Source organism: Nicotiana tomentosiformis, chromosome 6 (assembly GCF_000390325.3).
Source record: "Nicotiana tomentosiformis chromosome 6, ASM39032v3, whole genome shotgun sequence".
Lineage (NCBI taxonomy): Eukaryota > Viridiplantae > Streptophyta > Magnoliopsida > Solanales > Solanaceae > Nicotiana > Nicotiana tomentosiformis.
Genome location: NC_090817.1, coordinates 32,906,796 through 32,929,907, shown reverse-complemented (window position 1 = coordinate 32,929,907; position 23,112 = coordinate 32,906,796). Strand labels below are relative to the sequence as shown.

General features: G+C 35.5%; 2 protein-coding genes across 2 annotated transcripts; one reads left to right on the top strand and one right to left on the bottom strand.

Moving 5' to 3' along the window:
* Window positions 1-235: 235 nt before the first annotated feature.
* On the bottom strand, window positions 236-853 carry LOC138893762 (serine/threonine-protein phosphatase 7 long form homolog). Its single transcript, XM_070178421.1, has 2 exons — window positions 455-853; window positions 236-370 (listed from the first exon to the last, which is right to left on the bottom strand). Exons 1-2 carry the CDS (start codon window positions 851-853, stop codon window positions 236-238), a joined length of 534 nt encoding a protein of 177 aa, XP_070034522.1.
* Window positions 854-3,724: 2,871 nt separating this feature from the next.
* On the top strand, window positions 3,725-13,243 carry LOC104110935 (uncharacterized). The gene is made up of 9 exons (XM_070177252.1): window positions 3,725-3,996; window positions 7,010-7,081; window positions 8,258-8,347; window positions 8,993-9,035; window positions 11,421-11,527; window positions 11,893-11,988; window positions 12,230-12,420; window positions 12,541-12,610; window positions 12,761-13,243. Exons 1-9 carry the CDS (start codon window positions 3,817-3,819, stop codon window positions 12,863-12,865), a joined length of 954 nt encoding a protein of 317 aa, XP_070033353.1. The 5' UTR covers window positions 3,725-3,816; the 3' UTR covers window positions 12,866-13,243.
* Window positions 13,244-23,112: the final 9,869 nt, after the last annotated feature.

The window sequence follows — 23,112 nt, the reverse complement described above, 5'->3', positions numbered from 1 at the left end:
TATCAAGGCACATCAACGGGACGGAAGAGCTCCAAATAAGTCGGTCGACCGAGCAATAATCGGGCAAGCTAGCTATCAGCGCGCTGCTGTATGGCGTCCATATGAACTATTAAGTAACAACAGAAAACATGAGTATACGCAATACATGTGAAGCCAGTCCAAGTAAACTTAGGTATACATTTACATGTGCGCCCTCCAGTAAATCCAACAAATCCCTGCACAAAGGGAGATTATGTCAAGCCTCGTACTCTCGTCCATATCCCCACCGGAGAACCCACCTCCTAGCTAGAGGGAGAAACGGAGGTGGTACACTCGGAGCTAATGGTGGTAGAGGTGGCTGCAACTGCATGAACCGCTCCCAGGCCCAAACCTAACATACAAAGTGGACATAAAATTTAAGATATATTTTTACTGGGTATGTTATAATGAATAGAGTATTCGAATATGTTTTTACCTGTAGCAGCGGCAAAAATTCAGCAATGTCACGCTGGGTGCCCATGGTCGCCCGGCACATCTGCATGTGCAAGTAGGCGAGAACAGCAGCACCCCAGCTGTACTGGAGTAAATCATCTAGCCGCTCAAGATGATGAAGAAATCTCAAGCTGACTAGGTTCCTCGAAGTGTTCGGGAACAAGACCCCTCCAAACATAAGGAGCAGCAACAACCTTGTGTACCGGTGAATATGCAGCTCCGGTGTATCGCCTGTGATGTCAGGGTGCAATACCTCCAAATGGTCTCGGATAGTCGCCAACTGCAGACGACTGGCCCAAGCCAGTGCAGTCTCCTCCTGTGGCCGGAAACCAGTGAGCTGCTGCAGCATGTTGAGGTACTCCCCACCTGCCAGCTCTCTCATGCCTGCAGCAAAGCAACGGGGTGTCCATCAACGGGCATCCCATATATAACCTCCACGTCCTGCAGTGTGATGGTGGCCTCGCCAATGGGCAAGTGGAATGTGTGCATCTCCAGTCGCCACTGCTCTATCAGGGCCATGATCAAAGACCAATCGAGCTGCAACCGCCCGATCTCCAAAATCCTATAGAAGCCCGTATCCTGCAGGCGTCTAACTACACGGGGATGGAGAACTTTACCCTTCAGAAAGTCCCACATGTCGTTCACTCTCCTGACGCAGAGAGTCTAGGCCAGTAACTCTCTCTCCCATATGTGGGAGGACCTATGATCGCCCTGTAACGACAGTAGCTCATCGCTGGAAGGTCCGGGATGCATAGACGGAACCTCCATGTCATCTACTGTAAATTAAACAACATTAATTACATGTTTGTTTGTATATTAAATAATTAATTTTTATAATTATATAAGGTTTAATTATTAAGTATTCACATATGAGTTTCAGGCTCGATATTTGAGGCCCAGTAGTACCAAGATATCCTGAATTCTTGTATGTATTAGTTTTATTCTTTTACATGTTAGTTTTATTATTTTATATGTTTGTTTGTAAATTAAATACTTAATTTTTATAATTATACAATATTTAATTATTAAGTATTCACATATGGGTTCCAGGCTCGATATTTGAGGTCTAGTAGCACTAAGATATCCTGAACTCTTGTATGTGTTAGTTTTATTAATTTATATATAGTTTTATTATTTTACATGTTTTATTTTATACATTTGTTTATTACTCACTTATTTTTGACTATAATAAAATTAAATAATTAATTTTTATAATTATACAAGATTTTATTATTAAATATTCACAAATGGGTTTCGGGGTCGATATTTGAGGTCCAGTTGCACCAAGATATCCTGAATTCTTGTATGTGTTAGTATTATTAATTTATATATAGTTTTATTATTTTACATATTTTATTTTATACGTTTGTTTGTTACTCACTTATTTTTGACTATAATAAAATTAAATAATTAATTTTTATAATTATACAAGATTTAATTATTAAATATTCACAAATGGGTTCCGGGCTCGATATTTGAGGCCTAGTAGCACCAAGATATCCGAAAAATATTGCTATTTTCTCATGTTATTTTCTTATGATCGTTGACTAGAATTGGACAGAGTTTGTGTTTGATCTATCAGCTATTTTGACGTATTTTTGGGTATAAGAGATACTTAAATAATTAATTTCAATAACTACAGGGATACTACGCTAAAAGGTACTACATTTTACTATGCTAAAAGGGCGCTATATTACTAGTCTTTAAGCAAATAAATAATCTAAACCAGATAAAAATAAAAAATACATTTAATCACAAAACATTCACGAAAATACATATACAACAGTAAAAAGTAACTTATTAATATTTTTTTTAACAAATAATAATAATTTCTCAATTTTTACATATTTTTTTAGCACACTAATATCTTAGTCCGGATAAAAACAACATACCAGTTTAATCGCAAAAAAAAATACAAAACAACATAGAACACATTTAAAACAACTAATATGCATTTTTTATACGAGTTTCGACAAAAACTAAATCGGAATACCTCGATTTATATTTTTTGGAAAGTTGAAGATTTGAATCCGAAACGAGCAACCCACAACGAGAGAAGGCTTAGCTAGGATGTGGGACCAATAATCTTTACTTTTTGTGGGACGGGTGGGGTCCACCCGAGTTTTTTTGGGTCGTTAATGGGGTGACCGCTGCTTTGATTTAAAAATTGGGGGGGGGGGGGTGTTTGCTGTTCTGTAACGAGGGAAAGGGAAGGGACAGTATTTGAAGGGGTATATCGCCGTTTATTAAGGCGCTATACATATAGCGCCTTAATAAACTGCGCTATACCTAGACGTCTAATCAACTTCATATATAGCGCCATTTTAAAGGGCGCTATATATAGTTTGGTCACAATATTTTTTTCCTACTGATTTTGGTTATTTGAGTCCAAAAAGACTACATTTAGGTTCGAGACTCCGGTTATCAAAGGTGATTGTGAATGGAAATAATGATTGACATTGACGATTGTGCAATGCTAATATTGTATAGTTTTTAAGGAAATGGACATGGTTAAAAGCCATCTTCATAAAAATCTTAAAATAAATAACGCCGTAACGATTCGATGTACAAAATCTAGATTATTCAATGCTATTAAGATTAAATAAATGATTTTGAAAAATACACTAATGGACCAAATTTGAAGGATTCAAATTCAAATTTCGTTAAGTGGAAATTGCAGATAGAATGAATTAGTTATAAAAGAATGCACCTAATCTATAATAAATGCACAGAATCCAATCAGATTCAGACTTATTGAGTGAAAACTAATTATGTAAATTAGATTTGTCACACAAACGGTGAATCATATCGAAATTAAACCGAACAAATTAATTGCGAGAAAACAAAAGAAATAAATTATAATCTAAGTATTTTAATTCAAATTTTCAACATTTCGTTTGTAATGATGGAAAGAATAATCTCAATATAAAGTTTAATATTATTAGTAAGATGGTTTTAATTTTTACATTCACATAAAACTTAACATTCTTTATACAATATTTTATCCCAAATTTTCTATACTACATGGAGTAAGTTATATGCATATTTATGTATTATTATTTTATGCATGATAAAATGTGAAATAAAAATTAATAATACATGGATTAAAATTACTAAATACAAAGTAAGCCCTTCACGTAGTAACCAATATTTCATATTGTCAAAATAAACTTTTTTTTAATATGCACGTCATTTGGTAATACAAAAAAAATGAAATCCAATATGAATATTTTGTACATTATGCAATACTAAATACATATTGCTGAACCAAACAGAAAGTCCGAGAGATATCAGTCAGGAAAGCAAGAGAAAACGAAGAGAAAAGCTTGAATTGAGCCTTCAGACATGGCAAACCTGCCTCAGTCACTCTCAATGCTCACCGCCTTCGGAGGAGGACCGGGCAGCACAGCCTCGGCATCCGCCGCTGCAACTCAGGACCGTAACAAAATGCAATCAGCAGAGCAACTCGTGCTTGAACTCAGCAACCCCGATCTTCGAGAAAATGCCCTTCTTGAACTTTCTAAGGTCCAATTCTCATTTCAAAATTTGACCTATAACGTTTACCTTTCATTTTATGTTTTTGTATTTTTTTTCCAATTTGATTACTGTAAAGTGCCATATATAAGTACGAGCTTAGGATTTCCACCTGTGTGCTTGTTTTGCTGTAGCTGGGTTACTTGGTATATTAATCAAGTCGGTCCAAACACTATCGTCATTTAAAAATAGTAAAGAATTGAATGAATTGAGATAGTAGGTTTTTGATGGTTGTTGCTCAGTGAATTTTTTCCTTAATAAATTTTTATGGAGATTACTAGGTGGGGAATCGAACCCTCACCAAACAAGGTAAAAGTTCAAGCAGTTAACCAACTAAACTACAAGATTCCACAATACTTGGTGAGTTCAATTTTGGAAACATGAGGAATTGTTCTCTTAGGATTCCGGCAATTTGGGAAGGGAACTGATGTTAATGAAAGCAATTTAAGGCAGCTTCTGGTGTGTCAGCTTTTATATCTTGTTTCAAGAGCTCTAATATTTTCTACAGTGACAGAACCCTTTCGGAATTGGTTAAGAAGGTGTGCTACTTTTCAAGCCTGTGGCTACCACTCATAGCTCCTTTGACTGTAGCAATGCTCTCGAAATTAGGTTCCCAGATGTACTTGGATTCTCCAATTGGTTGGTTGAAAAATTAATTTGAGATAAGCGGCTAACTAGCTTAATATCCCGCTTAATATATTGCTGTTTACGGTTGACTACAATCTTTGTGTACTTTTTGTATAGGAGTCTAAAACTAGTTATAATTCTGGTTGTTCTAAACTCTGGATCACGTGAGTCTTTAACTACCTTTCCTAGATGAGTTATGATCTTTGGAGATTTGTGTTGCTTTTGTAATAGGAACATATATTAATTGTGAAGGAGTACTATCCCTAAATAAGCCTCCGTGCTTTTCCAAAATAGTTTTCTACCAGTCTATATTGAGACGAGAATCCATGGCCCTCCCTTCTCAAATTCTCGACATTCTCAGCGACTTGTTGAAATTAACATTGAAATACAAAATGTAGAAAATTTTGCGTTGAAATACGTGAATAATATTAAATGGTTTCTTGAGGCATCTTTCCTCCATGAACCCAGCTGCTATTGAAGCCCGAATGGAAGCAAGCCGTCAAAGGATTCGGGACGTAGAAGTTTTTATGTGTGCTAAGCAGTACCAAATATGCATGAGTATTATTTATTGAGTTGTTTTAGGTAATTTGTCTTTTGTCTATTTCCAAAAACTGGTTATTTGAAGTAATAGAGCTGCCATCCAACTTTTGGAAAGATAGTTACCTTCCTCACAAGCTTTTGAAGCATTCATAAGCATTACATAGCATCCAATTCCCAAAAGGAAAATAAAAAGATATAAGGTCACGTCTAGGCAAAAGCTTCTCGATTAAGATGGTACAATTTAATTATTATCTACTTTTGCTTTTCTTAGAGGTTTGAGTTTTATTTTCAAGTATAATAGGTTTTAGAGAATACCAAATTGAAGAACAACAACTAACTATAGTTTGAAATTATTTTTACCTGGTATTGTCAGGAAAATAAAATAAAAGAATATAGAAACAGAAATTGTTTGAAACCTGAATCTAGTTAGTATCCAAATCAAAAACAGAACTGATAGTTGAATAGTACATTTTTTTCAATTATTTGTAGCAATTACTTTGTTATATTCATTTTAAGTGACAGATAAGCAATATAGAGGTTATAGCATGTAATAACTCTACAATAGTTGCATTCTTGTCTAAGGATAAAAGCATAATAAAAACGCCAATATCTGCTGGGGTTTTAAGCGTAAAGACAATTAAATTGCGAGTTTTAGTAATGAAAGGCATAAATAGGGAAAAATCATAGTAATAAAGTTTATATATATTTACTGCAACAAATAACTTTAAACACCTAAAACACTTATATGAACAAGTATTTAAAAGCCTACTGTATGAAAAAAAAAACTCAAGTAAATCAAGATAGAAAACCATGTCTATTTTTGTGATACTAAATTTCTGATTCACTGAGCAATTATTATATCATTTTGATATCTATATTTTATTATTTCGTGCCACCTTGTCAAGAGAGGCCATAGGCTGTGAGGTGCACGCTTTAGCGCCTTGGTTCGATACTGAAATGGTACATATATGAGCTGAGGTGCATAAAGTAGCATCTAGTTCCTAAGTGAGTGTTTAGTAACATGGAATAAATCATGTTATCTTACTTCTACTGTCTATCTTTTGCTGATAGGAGTTCTGATTCAGTAAGAAATGAAAGGCAATAAATGGAAAAATAACAGCTTTTGAATGAGCAAGTTGGGAAATTCTTGGTTTCTGAACCCATATTAATTAAATTAGTGGTATTGCTATCTTTTTGTTTTGTTCTGCTCTTTTGTTGGTGGAATCACCATACTAGTTCTTCCATCAGACTTGTAGTTGGTGACTGCAGATTTTCTAACAAGCACAGAATATTCTCCCTGCCCTGGCTACTGGCGAATGAACTGGCAAAATTTGTACAAGCATTCCCAACTCCACAGTATTCTACTTTGTCAAGCAAAGTGAACCACATTAGAGCTTGACTTTAAACTCCAGCCTTCTCCCTTTAGCTGCAACTGATATGATGGTTGAGGATAACTACTAATTTCTTCTGTCCTCCAATGCTAACAGTGAAGTTTTGGTGTCTGCCCTAGTTACTGTTATTTTATTCCTCACCTCTTTTCCCCTATCTATCTATATTTGTGTACAATGTGAGGTAACATTTAATGCTTTCCTGAGCCGAGGGTCTATTGGAAAGGGGTAAGGTCTGCGTACATACTACCCTCCCCTGACCCCACAGTGTGGGATAATACTGGGTATGTTGTTGTTGTTGTTGTGAGGTAATATTTAACTGACATTTTATACTGGATAGTCTTTTTCTTTTTTTCTTTTTATATTCCGATCTGCCCCCCCCCCCCCCCAAACCCCCCCAAACACACACAACGCAGAAAGAATTTATTAATTATGTTATTGTTTTTCAGAAGAGGGAATTATTCCAGGACTTAGCCCCATTGCTATGGAACTCATTTGGTACTATCGCTGCTCTCTTACAGGTAATCTTTGAAGTGCTTTCATTCTAATTCTATATATTTTATCTTTGTAACAATCTTCTTCATCAAATTTTATCCCATCTGTAAGATGCACATGCATACTAAACAATCCCGACTTATGTCGTAATTCTGCCATATCTTCCATCTGTTTGAGCAGACATTTCTTAGTGCCCCACTGTTAGATTGGTGGTGCTTTGCACTTTGTGGCATTAATCAGAAGGGCTAAATGAAACATCTGAGTGACCTTCTTGCAGTCCAAAACCAGGCTGTATACTTTTTGAAGAAAAGGGTGAGCCGGTATCTCAGCATATCAAATGAAGGAGTGAAATAGCAGAGGAGTGATGTAGAATGCCATTGTTGAAAGTTGTTATCAATTTATTTAAGCTGAATTTAGGAGTAGAAAGTGCATTTTATCTTTTGTTTATGAAATGACGGAGAAATTAAAATGGTAAAATATAAAAATTGCTGTATATTCCTGCGATGATAAAAGAGGTTTGTGAAATGTTTTTTTTGGGGTTTTGGGGGGGGGGGGGGAGGGAGAAGCAGAGCTGTGGTCTTCCCATTGCTATTGCTCGTTCTTCCCCTGCTATAATATGTACTCAGATGATGGCACGTTGCTTGTCTCAGTGAAGGAAACTGGATTACATGTGACATTTTAGTTCACTTTATTGTTGGTGGGAGAGAAGAAAAGGGATATAAAATGATAGTGGACGAAGACTGGAATGAGTATATGGTGAGAGCACTAAATGAAAATCTTGATGTTGTTTCCTTGTTTGTTGGATATAACTGACAAGAGGAGCTAAATTCACCAGCAAACAAACTTTCATTTCTGTCGAATATCCAACACTTATGGCATCCTAAAGCTCCAGCCAAGCAGATAATTTCAGGCTGTTAAGTGACACAAGCTAGGATATGCCAAATAGAAAGGTAATTTGGAGCATAGTCTAACTTGCTGGAGAATGATCCAGCAGAGGTCCTGCAGAGAAGTAGCGGCCTCGCTATTTCTCGCCTTGACAGATTTTTTTCAATTTTGAGAAGTAGAAATGAGAGACTCCTTCCAATAGAAAATGGATCCCAACAGATTGATTTTCAGTTATGAATGTTTTACTTGGAACATGACGGCATTTTTTTAAATTGATTTTCCTTTGTCCATATTGATTTTTTGTTACATGCTTGCAGGAGATAGTTTCCATCTACCCTGTTTTGTCACCGCCAAACCTGACTCCAGCACAATCTAATAGAGTTTGTAATGCTTTAGCACTTCTTCAGGTATAAAGATTTCTTTTCCATACGGAGTTATTCTCAGATGATTCTTCATGATGTTTCCTTTAATCATCTCTCATTGGTAATGTGTAAAGTAATGAGTAATTGCCATGTATAATTTCCTTCATAAGAAGTAATAGCTTTATATATCCCAAAAAAGCTTTTTCAGTTAGGAACATTTATTCAGCTGTAGGATGTAGACGCTTGGATATGTTTGGGGTTGTGGTTTATGTATCAAGAGGGAGCAAGGTAGGAGAACACCATACTAGAGAGCCCACATTATTCCAGTTGATTGTTGCATATTGTTCAAATCCTATAAATGGTACCGGCCATTCTTGTTCATAGTGGTTGAGAGAGTCCTCTTCATGCAACTCGGTCAAGAGTTCGACGCTGGTAGCTGCCAACAAAAAAACTATCCTATAAATGGTAGCTTTTGCAGTTCATGTTAAGAGCAAATTTATTTTAAGTTTCTATCTTTGGAACACATGGCATATCTGAGATCACATTCATGTGGCAAATGCTTTGGAATTGTAACCCTACAACGTTTTTTTTTTTTTGACAAGGTGTAACCACTACAGCTATCTATTTAATTCTTATGCAGGTCAAATGTCCAACTAATGAAACTGTTTTTCTTCCTGTTTCATTTTGCAGTGTGTAGCCTCTCACCCTGACACCAGAATGTTGTTCCTCAATGGTAATATTGTTTCCCTTTCTTATGGTTCTTCCTCAATGGTGATCATCTTGGTTTTTTGTATGCAAAGCCTTTTTCGACTTTACTTTTAAGTGGAGCGGCTTTATTGAAGAAAAAGAAAATGCAGTATCCAATACGTCCACCTTTTTTTGAGTTATGTGGAGCGTCTTTATTCCAGTTGTATTGGATCATAAACTATCGAACTGGGGAAATCCCTTTGACTGCAATTCTAGAAATCGGTTTACTTTAATTTGCAGCCGCACTTGGAATTATTTGTTATTTTCACAAGCAACAATGCAAGCATAACTCATTGCAGATAATCCTTTAGAATCAAATTGGTGTCAGTTTTTGGTTGGAAAAATCTTGACGAGAGAATTGATATTTCATATTATTCAGACATAAAGGCATTATCATTGCATTTATTGTTTTTCCCTGCAATCAAGTAATGGACACCCTCCTTTCTTGCCACTCCAATGTCCAGAAAGATACATAAAAGAAGAAAATGACATATATGCTTGTGGCCTCATGTCCATTGGAGCATTGACTTAAACAAATGGGTTTATATTAGTTGCGTACGGATGCTAAGTGTTTTGGAACCTTTCACTACATATACTCTTACGCTTAAAGAAACACACTTACCTTGCCTTTCAATTCACGGCGTGTTTCCAAGATCTGCATCAACTTTTGTGTGATGATATTAAGAAAATAGAGCTTGGGGTGAGATTTGTAGAGTTTTTGCCAAAATGGTCCCATAAATATAACACCTTGGAAAACTTGATCCTCAAATCTCTCCTTTGAGAAATTTAAAGGTTTGCTGCTTCACATGTGCCTCAGATGACCAACCTAGTATTTGCCCAATTCATATGATCCTATTTGGGGAAGAAATCTGAGATTTCCTTGCTTAAAACGTATAATTGCGGAAAAATAGCTACTCCATCTGACCTGGTAGGGTCTTCCCCATTCCCAACCTTCTTCAAGTTAGAAGCCTTAACTTGTGTTATTTCTGCTTCCACCAGAGGAGTGAAGAAGCCCTACTGTTTTGCTTTTGTAGCCCTCGGGGGGAGATCCATAAGTACTACGAGAGCACTGAGTTCTGATATGGAAGCTCCCCCTCCCAGAGGCTGGTCAAAGAAGTCGCTTAGGACTTCAAGAATGATATTAGATCCCAGACCGCTGCTGCGGCATTTATCTGCTGGCCCATGCTCCAAAAAGGCTGAATGATGCACTTGGTTGAATGCTAGGTTATTTACCTAGAGCAAATAGGGGTCAATACTCGCTTAATACCTTTTTTTTCTCCTTTCTTTAGTGGTGCACCATGTTCTATGAATCCTAGATCCGCGTCTTCTTTGAGGGTACCAATTTGTGTGCCATTTATGCTAGAAGGGTCAAGGATTACCATTATGCCTAAGGATATTCAGCTGGTCAGGTGCTTTAGGGATGAAATGGCTTAATCTTGCTGATCTGCTTCCTTAGTAAGTGTTTGTAAGATTCATGGTGGAACAAACATTTTGTGGGGGTTAGTTGTTTTTGCTTGAGATGTTTGGAAATGAAGATGAAATTCCGCCAAAAAGAACTTTGGGTTATTTCTTATTTTGATCTCTCTGCTTTTGTCTCTGTGCCTCGGAAGATATGGAAATTTCACCATTGAAGCTTCGGAGGCAGGCTCATTTTCCTTATCATTTTCTTTTTCAAAAGAAAATGAAAATTGGATATGAACATGAAAGTGTTGGTATCACAGACTTGAGACTTGTTTACTGATGGCTGATTTAAGGTTTTATGATTAATTTATGTATGGGCTCTGCCAAATCAACAACCAGCAAAGAATGGATTCCACTTCTCTCTAGTGAGTTGAACACTCGTGATCTCTATTTAGTTTCAGTCATGGTGGTCATGTCTTATAGTTTCTTCCCATTTAGGGCTCCCAGATTGGAGAAAAATAGGATTATTTTTCAAATATGGCTCGTTAATTAGGGATCTTATTGAGGTTGGTCACGTGACACACATGTGATGTTGCAGACCAATAAGTCGCTTAACTCATTAGGTTTGAGACCAAAAAGGGTCAACTTTTACAAACTTGGAAAAATATATCCATTTAAGGTGATTTTCAGAGGTTAAGTTCGTTGAAGCGTGATACTTAAAGGACTATTTTGGTCAAAGCTCATGATTTTATACTTTCTCTTGATTTGACGATGCTTCCAACTGTACTCAACTTTGTAATGCATATTCCTTTATCATTGTACTCTTAAAAAATCTGGTCTGCACTTGTATTCTTATTGTTTTGATCTGCTTAACTTTAGTGTGATGATAATAAGGAATTGTGATCTATTTGGTGTGTTTTTTCTTTATCTTAATCTGATGAAATGCTTTCAAATGTTCTTTACTTTGCAGCACATATTCCTTTGTATTTGTACCCTTTTCTAAATACGACAAGCAAATCAAGACCTTTTGAATATTTGAGGCTTACTAGCTTAGGTGTCATTGGTGCCCTCGTGAAGGTAATATTTCTAATGTATTTCTCACATTTCTTCTCTTCTTTCAGTATTTATAGTAAGATTTGTTCATGTCACAGTGACATTATACTATATGTACCGGGAATCACTGAAAGCCTGAAAAAGAAACCACGAGAAGGAAACCATGATCAGTACAATTCGAGAATGCTACTTATGGTATCTAGAAATATTGTCAACAATGGGATATAATAACCATATGGCAATTAACTTTTTGTAGGTCTGCTTAATGAAATTTCATATGTATTGAAGTGCAATATTCATCACGTGCTTCAGGTGGCATTTGTGCTTCTCCATTTCAATGATTTACTTCAAAATTTAATGTACTCTATTATTTGATATTCTCTTTGCAGGTAGATGATACTGAAGTAATCAGTTTTCTACTATCAACAGAAATAATTCCCCTGTGTCTGCGCACAATGGAGATGGGCAGTGAACTGTCAAAAACGGTTGAGTGCTTCCCCGAAGCCTGTCTTTCCTGACTTGTAAATGAAATTTATGTTGCTTATATACTCATGATGTCTTCAACAGACTCTTCAGACACCAAAACAAAGACAACTTACGCTGCACAATTATATTCTACTCGTTATGAAAACTTTTTTATTTCTACATCCTCTTTTACTATTTCCAGTTGCATCCTCTCAATTTGTATCAGCTTTTCATGCATCTAATTTAGAGTCATGCTGACAGGTTGCAACTTTCATTGTGCAAAAAATACTTCTAGATGATGTGGGTCTGGATTACATATGTACCACAGCAGAGAGGTTTTTTGCAGTTGGCCGAGTTTTGGGGAGTATGGTAGGTGCACTTGCTGAGCAGCCTTCATCACGATTACTGAAGCACATAATTAGGTGCTATCTTCGGCTGTCAGATAATCCAAGGTGAGACTTCTGCAAATCAGCATTTAAAATATCCCTTCAGCTCTGTTATTTATAGCAAGATCAGGTCTCACCTTTTACGCTGCACCATGAGTGAATGCTGATGTGCATGGTTTATGGCAGGGCATGTGATGCACTAAGAAATTGTCTCCCTGATATGCTTAGGGATGCTACATTCAGTAGTTGCCTTCGTGTATGTACATTTCTTGTTCATCTTTTTCGCTAAGCTCGTAGTTTTCTCAGTTAAGAACATGAAAACATTCTTTTTATGCTTATCAGGCGCTTGCTCTATTTTTTTTCTTTTCTATATCCATGATGGTTTCTTTTTACTTATGCTCAACAGGAGGATCCTACAACGAGGAGGTGGCTACAGCAATTGATTCACAATGTTAATGGTAGCCGTGTTGCTCTACAGGCAGGAGGATTTGATCATTTGCTGGTGAACTAAATTGAAATCTTACTTGTGTTATCCGTGGAGTCTTAGACCACTAAGACTCCATATAGCTGGTTTGGTATAAGGTTTATTTAGGTGTTTCCTAGAAAGGTATCTTTCTTAATTCGATTGGTGGTCTTTTATGGCGATTTATTGTGTTATGTAAAAACATACAATATTATGGTTAAACTTCAAAGACATTTACTTAAAACTTCAGACATACAGGTGTGAAGTTCGGCAGGGGCGGACCCATATTGGTTCCAATTGAACCCGCTTCGCAAATTGTTTTTACTTTTTTTATATGGGAATTATCTTTCTGTGAAACAGACTTGTATATTAAATATAAGCCATTGAACCCTCTTAATGAAAAGGTTTGTTGGTCGGATGGTTAAAGCGGGTTCAAAGTTTGCAGATGATTGTGTGTTCGACTCCATTGTCTTACATTATTTTTTACGTTTTAAGTTTCCATAGCTTTTCTGGCCCTTATGTTTCTTAAATTCCAATGTGGTAAATCAAGGAAAGCGTGGTAAATACTACACCATAAACCTTGGATTTTACTTTTCAAGTTTAAGAATGGAGCCTTGGTTTTACATTTTTCTTCATTTTTAAATGTATAAACATTGATTTTTGTTTTTACTTTTTAATTAATTTTCCTTCATATTTTGTTCTATCAAACTTTGACAGCCTCTAGATATGAAACTTTCATATCAGTTCTTGTCTTCTTTCTTTTGCTGTTTAAATTAGTTTCTTTTTGTAGTTTTGGCACTTTTTAAAATAAAATTATCAATGTAGTCGAGTTTATAGCTCTCTTTCATTATATTTTGTTTAGATTTAGCGCGAATTAAATTAAAAATAACAAATAAGCAATTTAGTATTTTAATATAGATCAACGTTGATGATTGTATGGTAAAACTAATAAAAAAATTCTAAAGTTTTAATAAATTGTTAAATTTGTAAAGGTAAATAGATTTATTGTTAAAATTTAGGTAAAGTTATAGTAAATTATTTTAAAAAGTGCGACTCTGAAACAAAATAAAGAGTAGCAGACAATTTGTTTTTTTTTTTAATGTTTTGTTAAGTACCAAAATAAAGAGAGCAAAGTAACCTTTGTTTGTTAACTCAGTGTCGCTTGTACTGTCTATTGTCGTTGAGTACTTCAGCATGTATCTGAACCCGCTTGCATAAAGTTCTGGGTCCGTCACTGAAGTTCGAGACTACTAAAGTTAACTTCAAACATTTTATATTAGGCTTTGGTAGCCTCAACTTCAAATCCGTATGTCTCAAATGTTTGAAATTGATTTTGAAGTGGCTAAAGTTATTTGTTTTTTATTTATTTATAAATTTCGGTTATGTTTTAGAAGGTGGTCCTCCAAGCGTCTAATTGGGGAGATTTGCAAGCGTCTAATTGGGGAGATTTGCATCTATACCCAGTTTTTGGATCACTTTTTAACCTATACCCGCTTTGCAAAAAATATTGCAAGCGTACCCACTTTTCGGGTAACTTTAGACATACGGGCCTGAAGTAGTAAAAATTTATGTCTGAAGTTTGAACTTCAGAATGTTTTGCCTGAAGTGTAGCCTTATCAAAGCAAAACTTCAGATATTTTTGCCTGAAGTTTGGCCTGACTTGCAAAGGCAATCACACAAACTTCAGTTCATAGTGCAATGGAAAACTTCAGTTCAATAATTGTTGAACTTCAACAATTTTGGCTGAAGTTTTTGTTTTGTAATTGCTGAACTTCAACATTCTAGGAGCTGAAATTTGTTTAATATCTGCTGAACTTTAGCATTTTAGGAACTGAAGTTTGTTTAGTATTTGCTAAACTTCAGTTCCTAGAGGATGCACTTCAGTTCAATAATTGCTGAACTTCAGCAATTTTGGCTGAAGTTTTTGTTTTGTAATTGCTGAACTTCAGCATTCCAGGAGCTGAAGTTTGTTTAGTATCTGCTGAATTTCAGCATTTTAGGAGCTGAATTTGTTTAGTATTTGCTGAACTTTAACTCCTAGAGGATGCACTTTAGTGCTTGGGTCCTTTTGGGTAATATTCCAAGCAGTCAACTTGAACTTCCCGTCATCCATCCTCATACCAGGAAGGAAGGTATCATTGGGTTCATCAAAACTTTGCCATAGTGGCTTCCCTGACAAATCATCAATTAAACCAAGTTTCCTGAATCCAAGAGCTTCGCTTTATGTGAAGAAGATGCACTTGCGCCTACTTGTGTTGAGAAATATGAGTTCCTTGACGAGTCTAACACTTTGAGATTACCATCATCAATAGCGATAACGAAAAGTTCAGTTGATAAAAAGGGAATTGGGTAGTCCCTGTTAGCAACCCATACAACCGTTTCGGGACTCACCTTGTACCATATGAATAATAATATCATCTAGAAGAAAGAATAATATCACCATAAGAAGAAGAAGAAGAAGGAGGAGAAGAAGAAGAAAACGAATGAGGAGGAGAAAGAGGCCTGAAGTTGTTTAAAAAGTGGGTACAAGTTAAAACTTTTTAAAAAAGTGGGTATAGGTTAAATGGGGGCGACCAAATAGGGCACCCCGTACAATTTTTACGTCTATTTGGTCACTTCCCATCAATAAATGAGGTACTTAGGTTGAGATGGGTTGGTTAACACGGTCTTAAGAACGAGTTGTAACCCTATCTACCCAATTCTAACTATATCTTAATTCCTTGTTTGTTCTCTTATAATTTATTTAATTTTCAAATAAAAAATAATATATATTTTTCTTTATTACGATTATATACATCTAACAATATATAAAAAATGGGTTTTATTTTATATATTTTGACAAGTTTTTTCTCAGGGATCAATTTAGGTTATGTAGTTGATTCAAGATAGTCTAGCTTCCACTTGTACTATGTCAAAATTGTCTTGCCATGCAAATCTGTCCAACTTGGGTAGGTCATATTTTCATGAGCTAATTTTGCCAGCAGATGACAGACAACTCAAATTTGAATATTCATGCATGAATTTGGGCAAGATAGAGCATAAATATTTCATGAAAAAGCCAATTTTGCTATGTGTAAAATGATGTTTTGAAATAGGTGATGACGTGAATTCAGACACCGGGGTCTAAAGTTCGCCTGAGGTAGAGCTAACTTCAGACAATTTAGATATTTTTGGATGAAGTTGGAGATTGCCAGGCCTAATGTAAGACCCAAATGCCTAAAGTTCATATTCGATACTTGAAGTTTATACCTAGAAAAGTCAACTGATCTTGCTGCAAAAGAAGGCATGGTGGCGGAGAAATAGATGATGTTGCAACTTCAGACATGTTTACCTAAAGTAGAGCTTGCTCGAGATATTGCTAACTTCAGCTAACTTGCTTGAAGTTAGGGATTGCGACGCCTAACTTCAAACTCTATTCATATTCCGATGTCTGAAGTTCATACTCAAATGTCTGAAATTCATACCTAAATGTCTAAAGTTATACGTCGATATCTGAAGTTCATACCAAATCTTGTGATTTAAAGCCAAACAACTGAAAGTTATAATGGGATAAAGCTAACTAGATTTACTGCAGAGTCAAGGTATCGCAATGAACATTACTAGCAAGATACCAGAAAATATTGTTGCAAGTTTTAAATAAAGATAGCTTCATTCATCCACGTCAGTACTTATAAGCTCCATTCACGTCCTAATCAACGGTCTGTTGGAATAAGTGTTTCAATAAATTTGAAACAATGTATTTGATAAATTAATGTATTTACAAAAGACTATATTATTTTTCAAAGTGAATGAATGTGAATTTATTCTTAATTTACTATATAACTTTTGGTTTTAGCAAATACATTTGATCCTCCAAATTCATGAATATATTAATAATCTTATTAAATGATAAACTTGTCTTTCAAGAATCTTTAGCCTATAAATAGGGCTGATTTTCTTTGAAAAATACAAGCAAGTCACTAACTATTTTTTCCTTACAATATTATAAGAGACATTGATCAAATGGTGAAAACATAGATTCAAGAATAGAAGAGCAACATTCTTGAATGCTACTTGTTGTGTGGCTTAGTTGAATCTCGGAGATAGAGTTATCCTTTATTCTTCTGTTTGCTCGTAGAAGAGACTACAAATGGAGATTTACTTCTGAAAAGATGGTCACGTTGAAAGACGTATTGTATGTTCCTGACATTCGGAAGAACTTGGTGTCAGGTACACTACTTTCGAAGCATGGTTTTAAAATAATTTTTGAGTCAGATAAATTTATTTTATCTAAGAATGACATGTTTGTAGGAAAAAGTTATGCTACAAATGGCATGTTCAAACTCAATATTGATAATGAAAATATTTCTGCTTATATTGTGGAGTCTCTGGATTTATGGTATGAACGTCTAGGTCATGTGAATTTTAGATCCATTCAACTTATGGTAAATCATGGATTAATTAAAAATTATGAAAAAGATCATATTGCTAAGTGTCTTACTTGTAGTAACTGCAAGATAATAAAAAAGCCTTTTAAGTCAGTTCAAAGAAAATTCACACTTTTGGAATTAATCCACACTAATATTTGTGAGATGGATTGATTGTCACGTAATGAAAAAAGATACTTTTATTACTTTTATTGATGATTATTCAAGATATACATATGTCTTTCCATTAAGAACAAAAGATGAGGCCTTTGAGACTTTCTAAAGCAGAAGTTGAGAATAAATTGAGTTTGAAAATTAAATCAATTAGATCTGATAGAGGTGGAGAGTACTTGAGTTCAGATTTTATTAATTTTTATGAAAGAGAAGGTATTGAAAAATAATTGACTATGTCCTATACACCACAACAAAATGGTATAGCTGAAAGGAAAAATAGGACTTTCATAGAAATGGTTAATTCTATGCTTTATAGATCTGGTGTGCCTGGAAATTTGTGGACTGAAGCTTTATTTTCAGCCTGTCATATTTTAAACCAAATTCCTTTCAAGAAATTTGATACATCACCTTATGAACTTTGGAAGAATCGAAAGCCAAATATTAATTATTTTAAAGTGTGGAGTTGTTTGGTTCATGTTAAATTACCAGATCAACATATGGCTAAGGGTGGCTATAGAGGAATTGATTGTGTGTTTATTGGTTATTCTCTAACCAGTAAGGCTTATAGATTCTTAAATCTTGAAACTCCAAGTCCACACACAATTGTTGAATCTGTACATGCTAATTTTTTTGAGCATATTTTTCCTAAGAAAGAAGGATCTTTAAAATAAGATACAAGTTCTTCTACACCTCCTCTTAAAATAAAAGTAGTTGAATCATTGGAAGAAAGTCAACCAATACGTAGTTCTAGATCAATCAAACCAAGAGATTTTGGACCTGATTTTCAAGTCTATTTGATAGAAAGAGATCCTGAAAGTTATGCTGAATCAATGTCTTCACATAATGCCACTTTTTGGCGTGAATCTATTGAAGATGAAATGCATTCTATCATGTCAAATAACACGGGGATTTTATCAGATCTTCCTCTTGGATGTAAACCTATTGGCTGCAAATGGGTTTTAAGGAAGAAATTGAAATCTAATGGTACTTTAGATAAGTACAAAACGCGTTTGGTGGAAAAAGGTTTTACTCAAATTAAAGATATTGATTATTTTGATGCTTTTGCACCAGTAGCTCGGATCACATCCATTCGGCTTTTAGTTGCTTTAGCAACAATTCATGGATTGATAATTTATCAAATGGATGTGAAGACTGCATTTCTGAATGGAGATTTAGATAAAGAAGTTTACATGAAACAACCAGAAGGATTTGTCATTCATGGTCAAGAACATAAAGTTTGTAAGCTTCTTAAATCTCTTTATGGATTCAAATACGCTCCAAAGCAATAGCATGAGAAATTTTAAAAAATCATGATTTCTAATGGCCATTTAATTAATGATGGTGATATTTGCATATTTAGTAAATTTCAAGGAAACTCTGGTGTTCTAATTTGTCTATATGTAGATGACATGTTGATATTTGGAACTGATATTAAAAGGGTCAAGGAAATTAAATCATTTCTTGCTTCTCAATTTGAAATGAAGGATCCTAGAGAAGCTGATACGATTTTGGGCATTAAAATTGTAAGATCAACTAATGGTTTGACTCTTACTCAATCAAGTTATATTGAGAAAGTTCTAAAGAGATTTGGTCATTTTGACGATAAGCCTGCTCCTACTCCATTTGATCCTAGCATCAAACTAGTGCGGAACTCTAGTGATGGTGTTGATCAATTGACTTATTCTCAGATTGTTGGGAGTCTAATGTATGCCATGCATTGCACTAGGCCAGATATTGGTTATGCAGTAGGAACCTTGAGAAAGTTCACTAGTAACCCAGAGTTGGGCATTGAAATGGCTTAATTCGTGTTTTAAGGTACTTAAATGGTACAATTAATGTTGGCCTATATTATTCTACATTTCCAGCAGTTATTGAAGGCTATAGTGATACTACTTGGAATTCCGATCCAAATGACTCTAAGTCTATTACTGCTTGGATTTTCACTTTTGCCGGAGGAGCAATCTCTTGGAAATCAAAGAAGCAAACATGTATTACTCACCCAACAATGGAATCAGAATTTATAGCTATGTCTTCTGCTGGAGAAGAAGCTGATTGGCTTAGAAGTATTCTAGTAGATATTCCTCTGTGGAGTAAGCCAGTGCCACCTTTGACTATCTATTATGATAATAAAGCTGCTATATTTCGGGCTTCAAGTGATTGTTGTAATGGCAAATCAAGACAAGTTCGTCTTAAACACAATCATGCGAGAAGATTATTGGAGGATGACATAACATCCCTTCAATATGTGAAATCCAGGTTTAATTTAGTAGATCCTTTGTCTAAAGGATTAGGCAAAGAGTTGGTGGTAGAGACTTGTAAAGGGATAGGAATAAAACCTATTGTAAATTGATTGTTCTTTATAGAAACCCTACCTAATGATACCATCTTAGGTTCAAAGGGACAAACAAGTAATGTTACAATAATTGAGCACATTAATAAAATTTTCATTTCCAGAAAAATTGTGATAGATGTGCATATTCCTACTGTAGAGGATGATGATATTTTATTCTCTTAATAAATCTATAAGATCAATTTCGGTTGGGGTGTGTAGGAACACTCTTGATAGATTTACCGATACTTTACTGTGAAGGATGGTGAGATTAATTTGTCTTAATGAATTCATAAACTATTTGGTCGGAGTATGCAAAGTAACTCTTGATGAATTCACCGCTCTAAGTGTGAAGTGGAGGCCACTTCAATAAAAAATTTGACAGGAAAATCTTGAAGCACTTAGATAAAAGGATTCAGGACACATGGCTGTAAGGTGTCAAAGGATATAGATTTTCACCAAAAAAATAGTAATGTGCGTAAGGTATTTTCTACTTCATTCAATGAACTACTTAGTTCAAGATTCGGTCACCAAGTAGTCAATGATTTAGAATGCCTTCACTAGCTAATGGTTCAAGTCCAAAAGACACCATTATTGATGCATATTACTATATTAATGTCTCAAAATTTTTAAAATTTCTTGAAACAAGTGGGGGATTGTTGGAATAAGTGTTTCAATAAATTTGAAATAATTTATTGGATAAATTAATGTATTTACAAAAGACTATTATTTTTCAAAGTGAATGAATGTGAATTTATTCTTGATTTACTACATACGTTTTGGTTTTAGCAAATACATTTGAACCTCCAAATTCATGAATATATTCATGATCTTATTAAATGATAAACTTGTCTTTCAAGAGTCTTTAGCCTATAAATAGGGCTGATTTTCTTTGGAAAATACAAGCAAGTTACAAACTATTTTTTTCTTAAAATATTATAAGAGACATTGATCAAATGGTGAAAACATAGATTCAAGAATAGAAGAGCAATATTCTTGAATGCTACGTGTTGTGTGTCTTAGTTGAATCCCGGAGATAGAGTTGCCATTTATTCTTCGGTTTACTCGTGGAAGAGACTCCGACTATCTTCAAGAAACATTTTCTCTACGTGCCTCTAAGCCAAGAAAGTTTATTTTTTATTTTCTAATATTGTTGTAATCCTTGTTCTAACGCGGTCTCCTGTCTTATTTGGGTGATTTTTGTTTTTTTTGGTGTGGAAATATTATGCTCTAGATTGATAAATTTACAAGTAAATCTGACTATAATTTTATACTTTTGGCATATCTGTTAATTTTCTTTTAATTAGAGTAGATGTAGATTTTGCCGTTTGTTTTGGCTATATTTTTGGGGTTGTCATTGTACACGGGTAAAAATCGGGTCAATGAGCACCCCGATTTCCCGGTGGGACAAATGAAGCATGGACATAACTACAAGGAATCAAAATCGAAGCTAGGAACCTCTTGTACCAAGGTCCGACCACGCCCCCCGGATCCGGTCCGAGCTCCAAGACCTCGAAAAGTATTACCAAACATCCGCACACGATGAACAACGGGCCGTGATATCCGTGACCAACCAGATATCACGACGTAGGTCTCGTCCTGTATCAACAACAAATCAGTGATTAATGAAAAAAAAGATTTTTAACTTTTTTAGAGTTATACTAGGGATGAAACTCTACTACTATATAAAATGAGTGATTTTTATTCAAGAAAAATACTGTAACACACCTATTAAGGCAATATAAACCTGTTTTCTCTGCTTCTAAGTTATCTCAAAGCTCTTATTCTTGTTCATAGCTTTTCATACATATTTTGGCTCCGAATCGAAGACATACTAATATTTAAGCTCTGATCTGAGCCTGAACTCAATACTACAACTGGTTTGGCTATTTATTTTATCTTTAATTTACTTATATAACGTTATTGATCACTTGCATTGGATTAGTCCACATATCATTAATCTCACGTTTAAATTTAATTGTTATCTATTTTTAAAAGTAAGCAGTTTGGCGCCCACCATGAGGCTAAGGAGAAAAGTGGTAGTTTGATACAAATTTTCATAATGCACTCTGTTTTACGCTTGTTCTTTGAAATTTTAATTTCAGGTCAACCTAAAAATGTCAACTCTCAGTTTACTCACTTGAACGTTGATGCTGAGTCTGGCCATCATGGCAAAAATAATAATATAGTATCTAGCAACGAGGTGCTCCCTACTAATCCCAACGGAGTCCCAGTTGCACACCTAGTCGATGCCAACTCACATGTGGCCATCGATGCTAACCTGCCGACCGACCCTACGAACAACGTTCGTGGAGGAGCCCGATCAATGACTCGAGGTACGCTCGAAGGTGAAGGCGACATGATCAATCTGCGGGTAATCTTCGAAATGTTACAGGCCTAGCAGGCGGCAATAGCACAACTGCAGAATCAAAGTCGCACCCCCACCAGAGTTGAGCCCGAACCATCCCGGGAAAACACCCGAAGAAATGAGCAAGTCACAGAAAGGCCGGGTGAAGTTGAACCCGGGAACAACCCCTGAATAATAAAAATGCTTGAGACAAAGCGGGTGGAATCGAGGGAGAATAAAATTGAGGCCAAACAAAAAAGTGGAGACCTATAACTCTAGAGTATATCAAATCCTAGGAGCGTCCCCGATATTGAAAGGCCTGGACTCCAAAAAATTTGTCCAAAATCCTTTTCCTCCGAGCGCGGCACTAAAGCCAATCCCGATATTCTGAAGTATGACCGAACCAAGGATCCAAATGAGCACCTGATCTCCTACACGTGTGCCATCAAGGGAAATGACTTCGAAGATGAATAAATCGAGTCAGATTTGCTAAAAAGGTTCAGAGAAACCATGTCAAAAGGAGCAATGATATGGTATCACAACTTACCCCCAAATTCTATTAATTCGTTTGCTATACTTGTAGATTCCTTTGTGAAAGCGCATGCCAAGGCCATCAAGGTTGAGACCAGAAAATCGAATCTTTTCAAGGTAAAACAAAGTGACAATGAAATTCTCAGGGAGTTCGTATCGAGGTTTGAAATGGAACAGATGGACTTGCCTCTAGTTGCGGATGATTGGGCCATTCAGGCATTCACTCAAGGACTTAACCCCAGAAGATCCTTGGCTTCACATCAGTTAAAATAAAATTTGATAGAGTACCCGGTGGTAACGTGGGTCGACGTCCATAACATGTAACCGGTAAAAAATCAGAGTCGAGGACGATCAGCTCGGGGCCCCCTCTGGGTTTGTTTATCCTATCAGAACTAATGACATGTCTAAGAGAGTCATCGATCATGAACCTAAACCGAACAAAGACTGGTATCAACCATATAGTAGAGATCGAAGGGGTCACGGATCTGGGCATAACCCTATAAGAAAT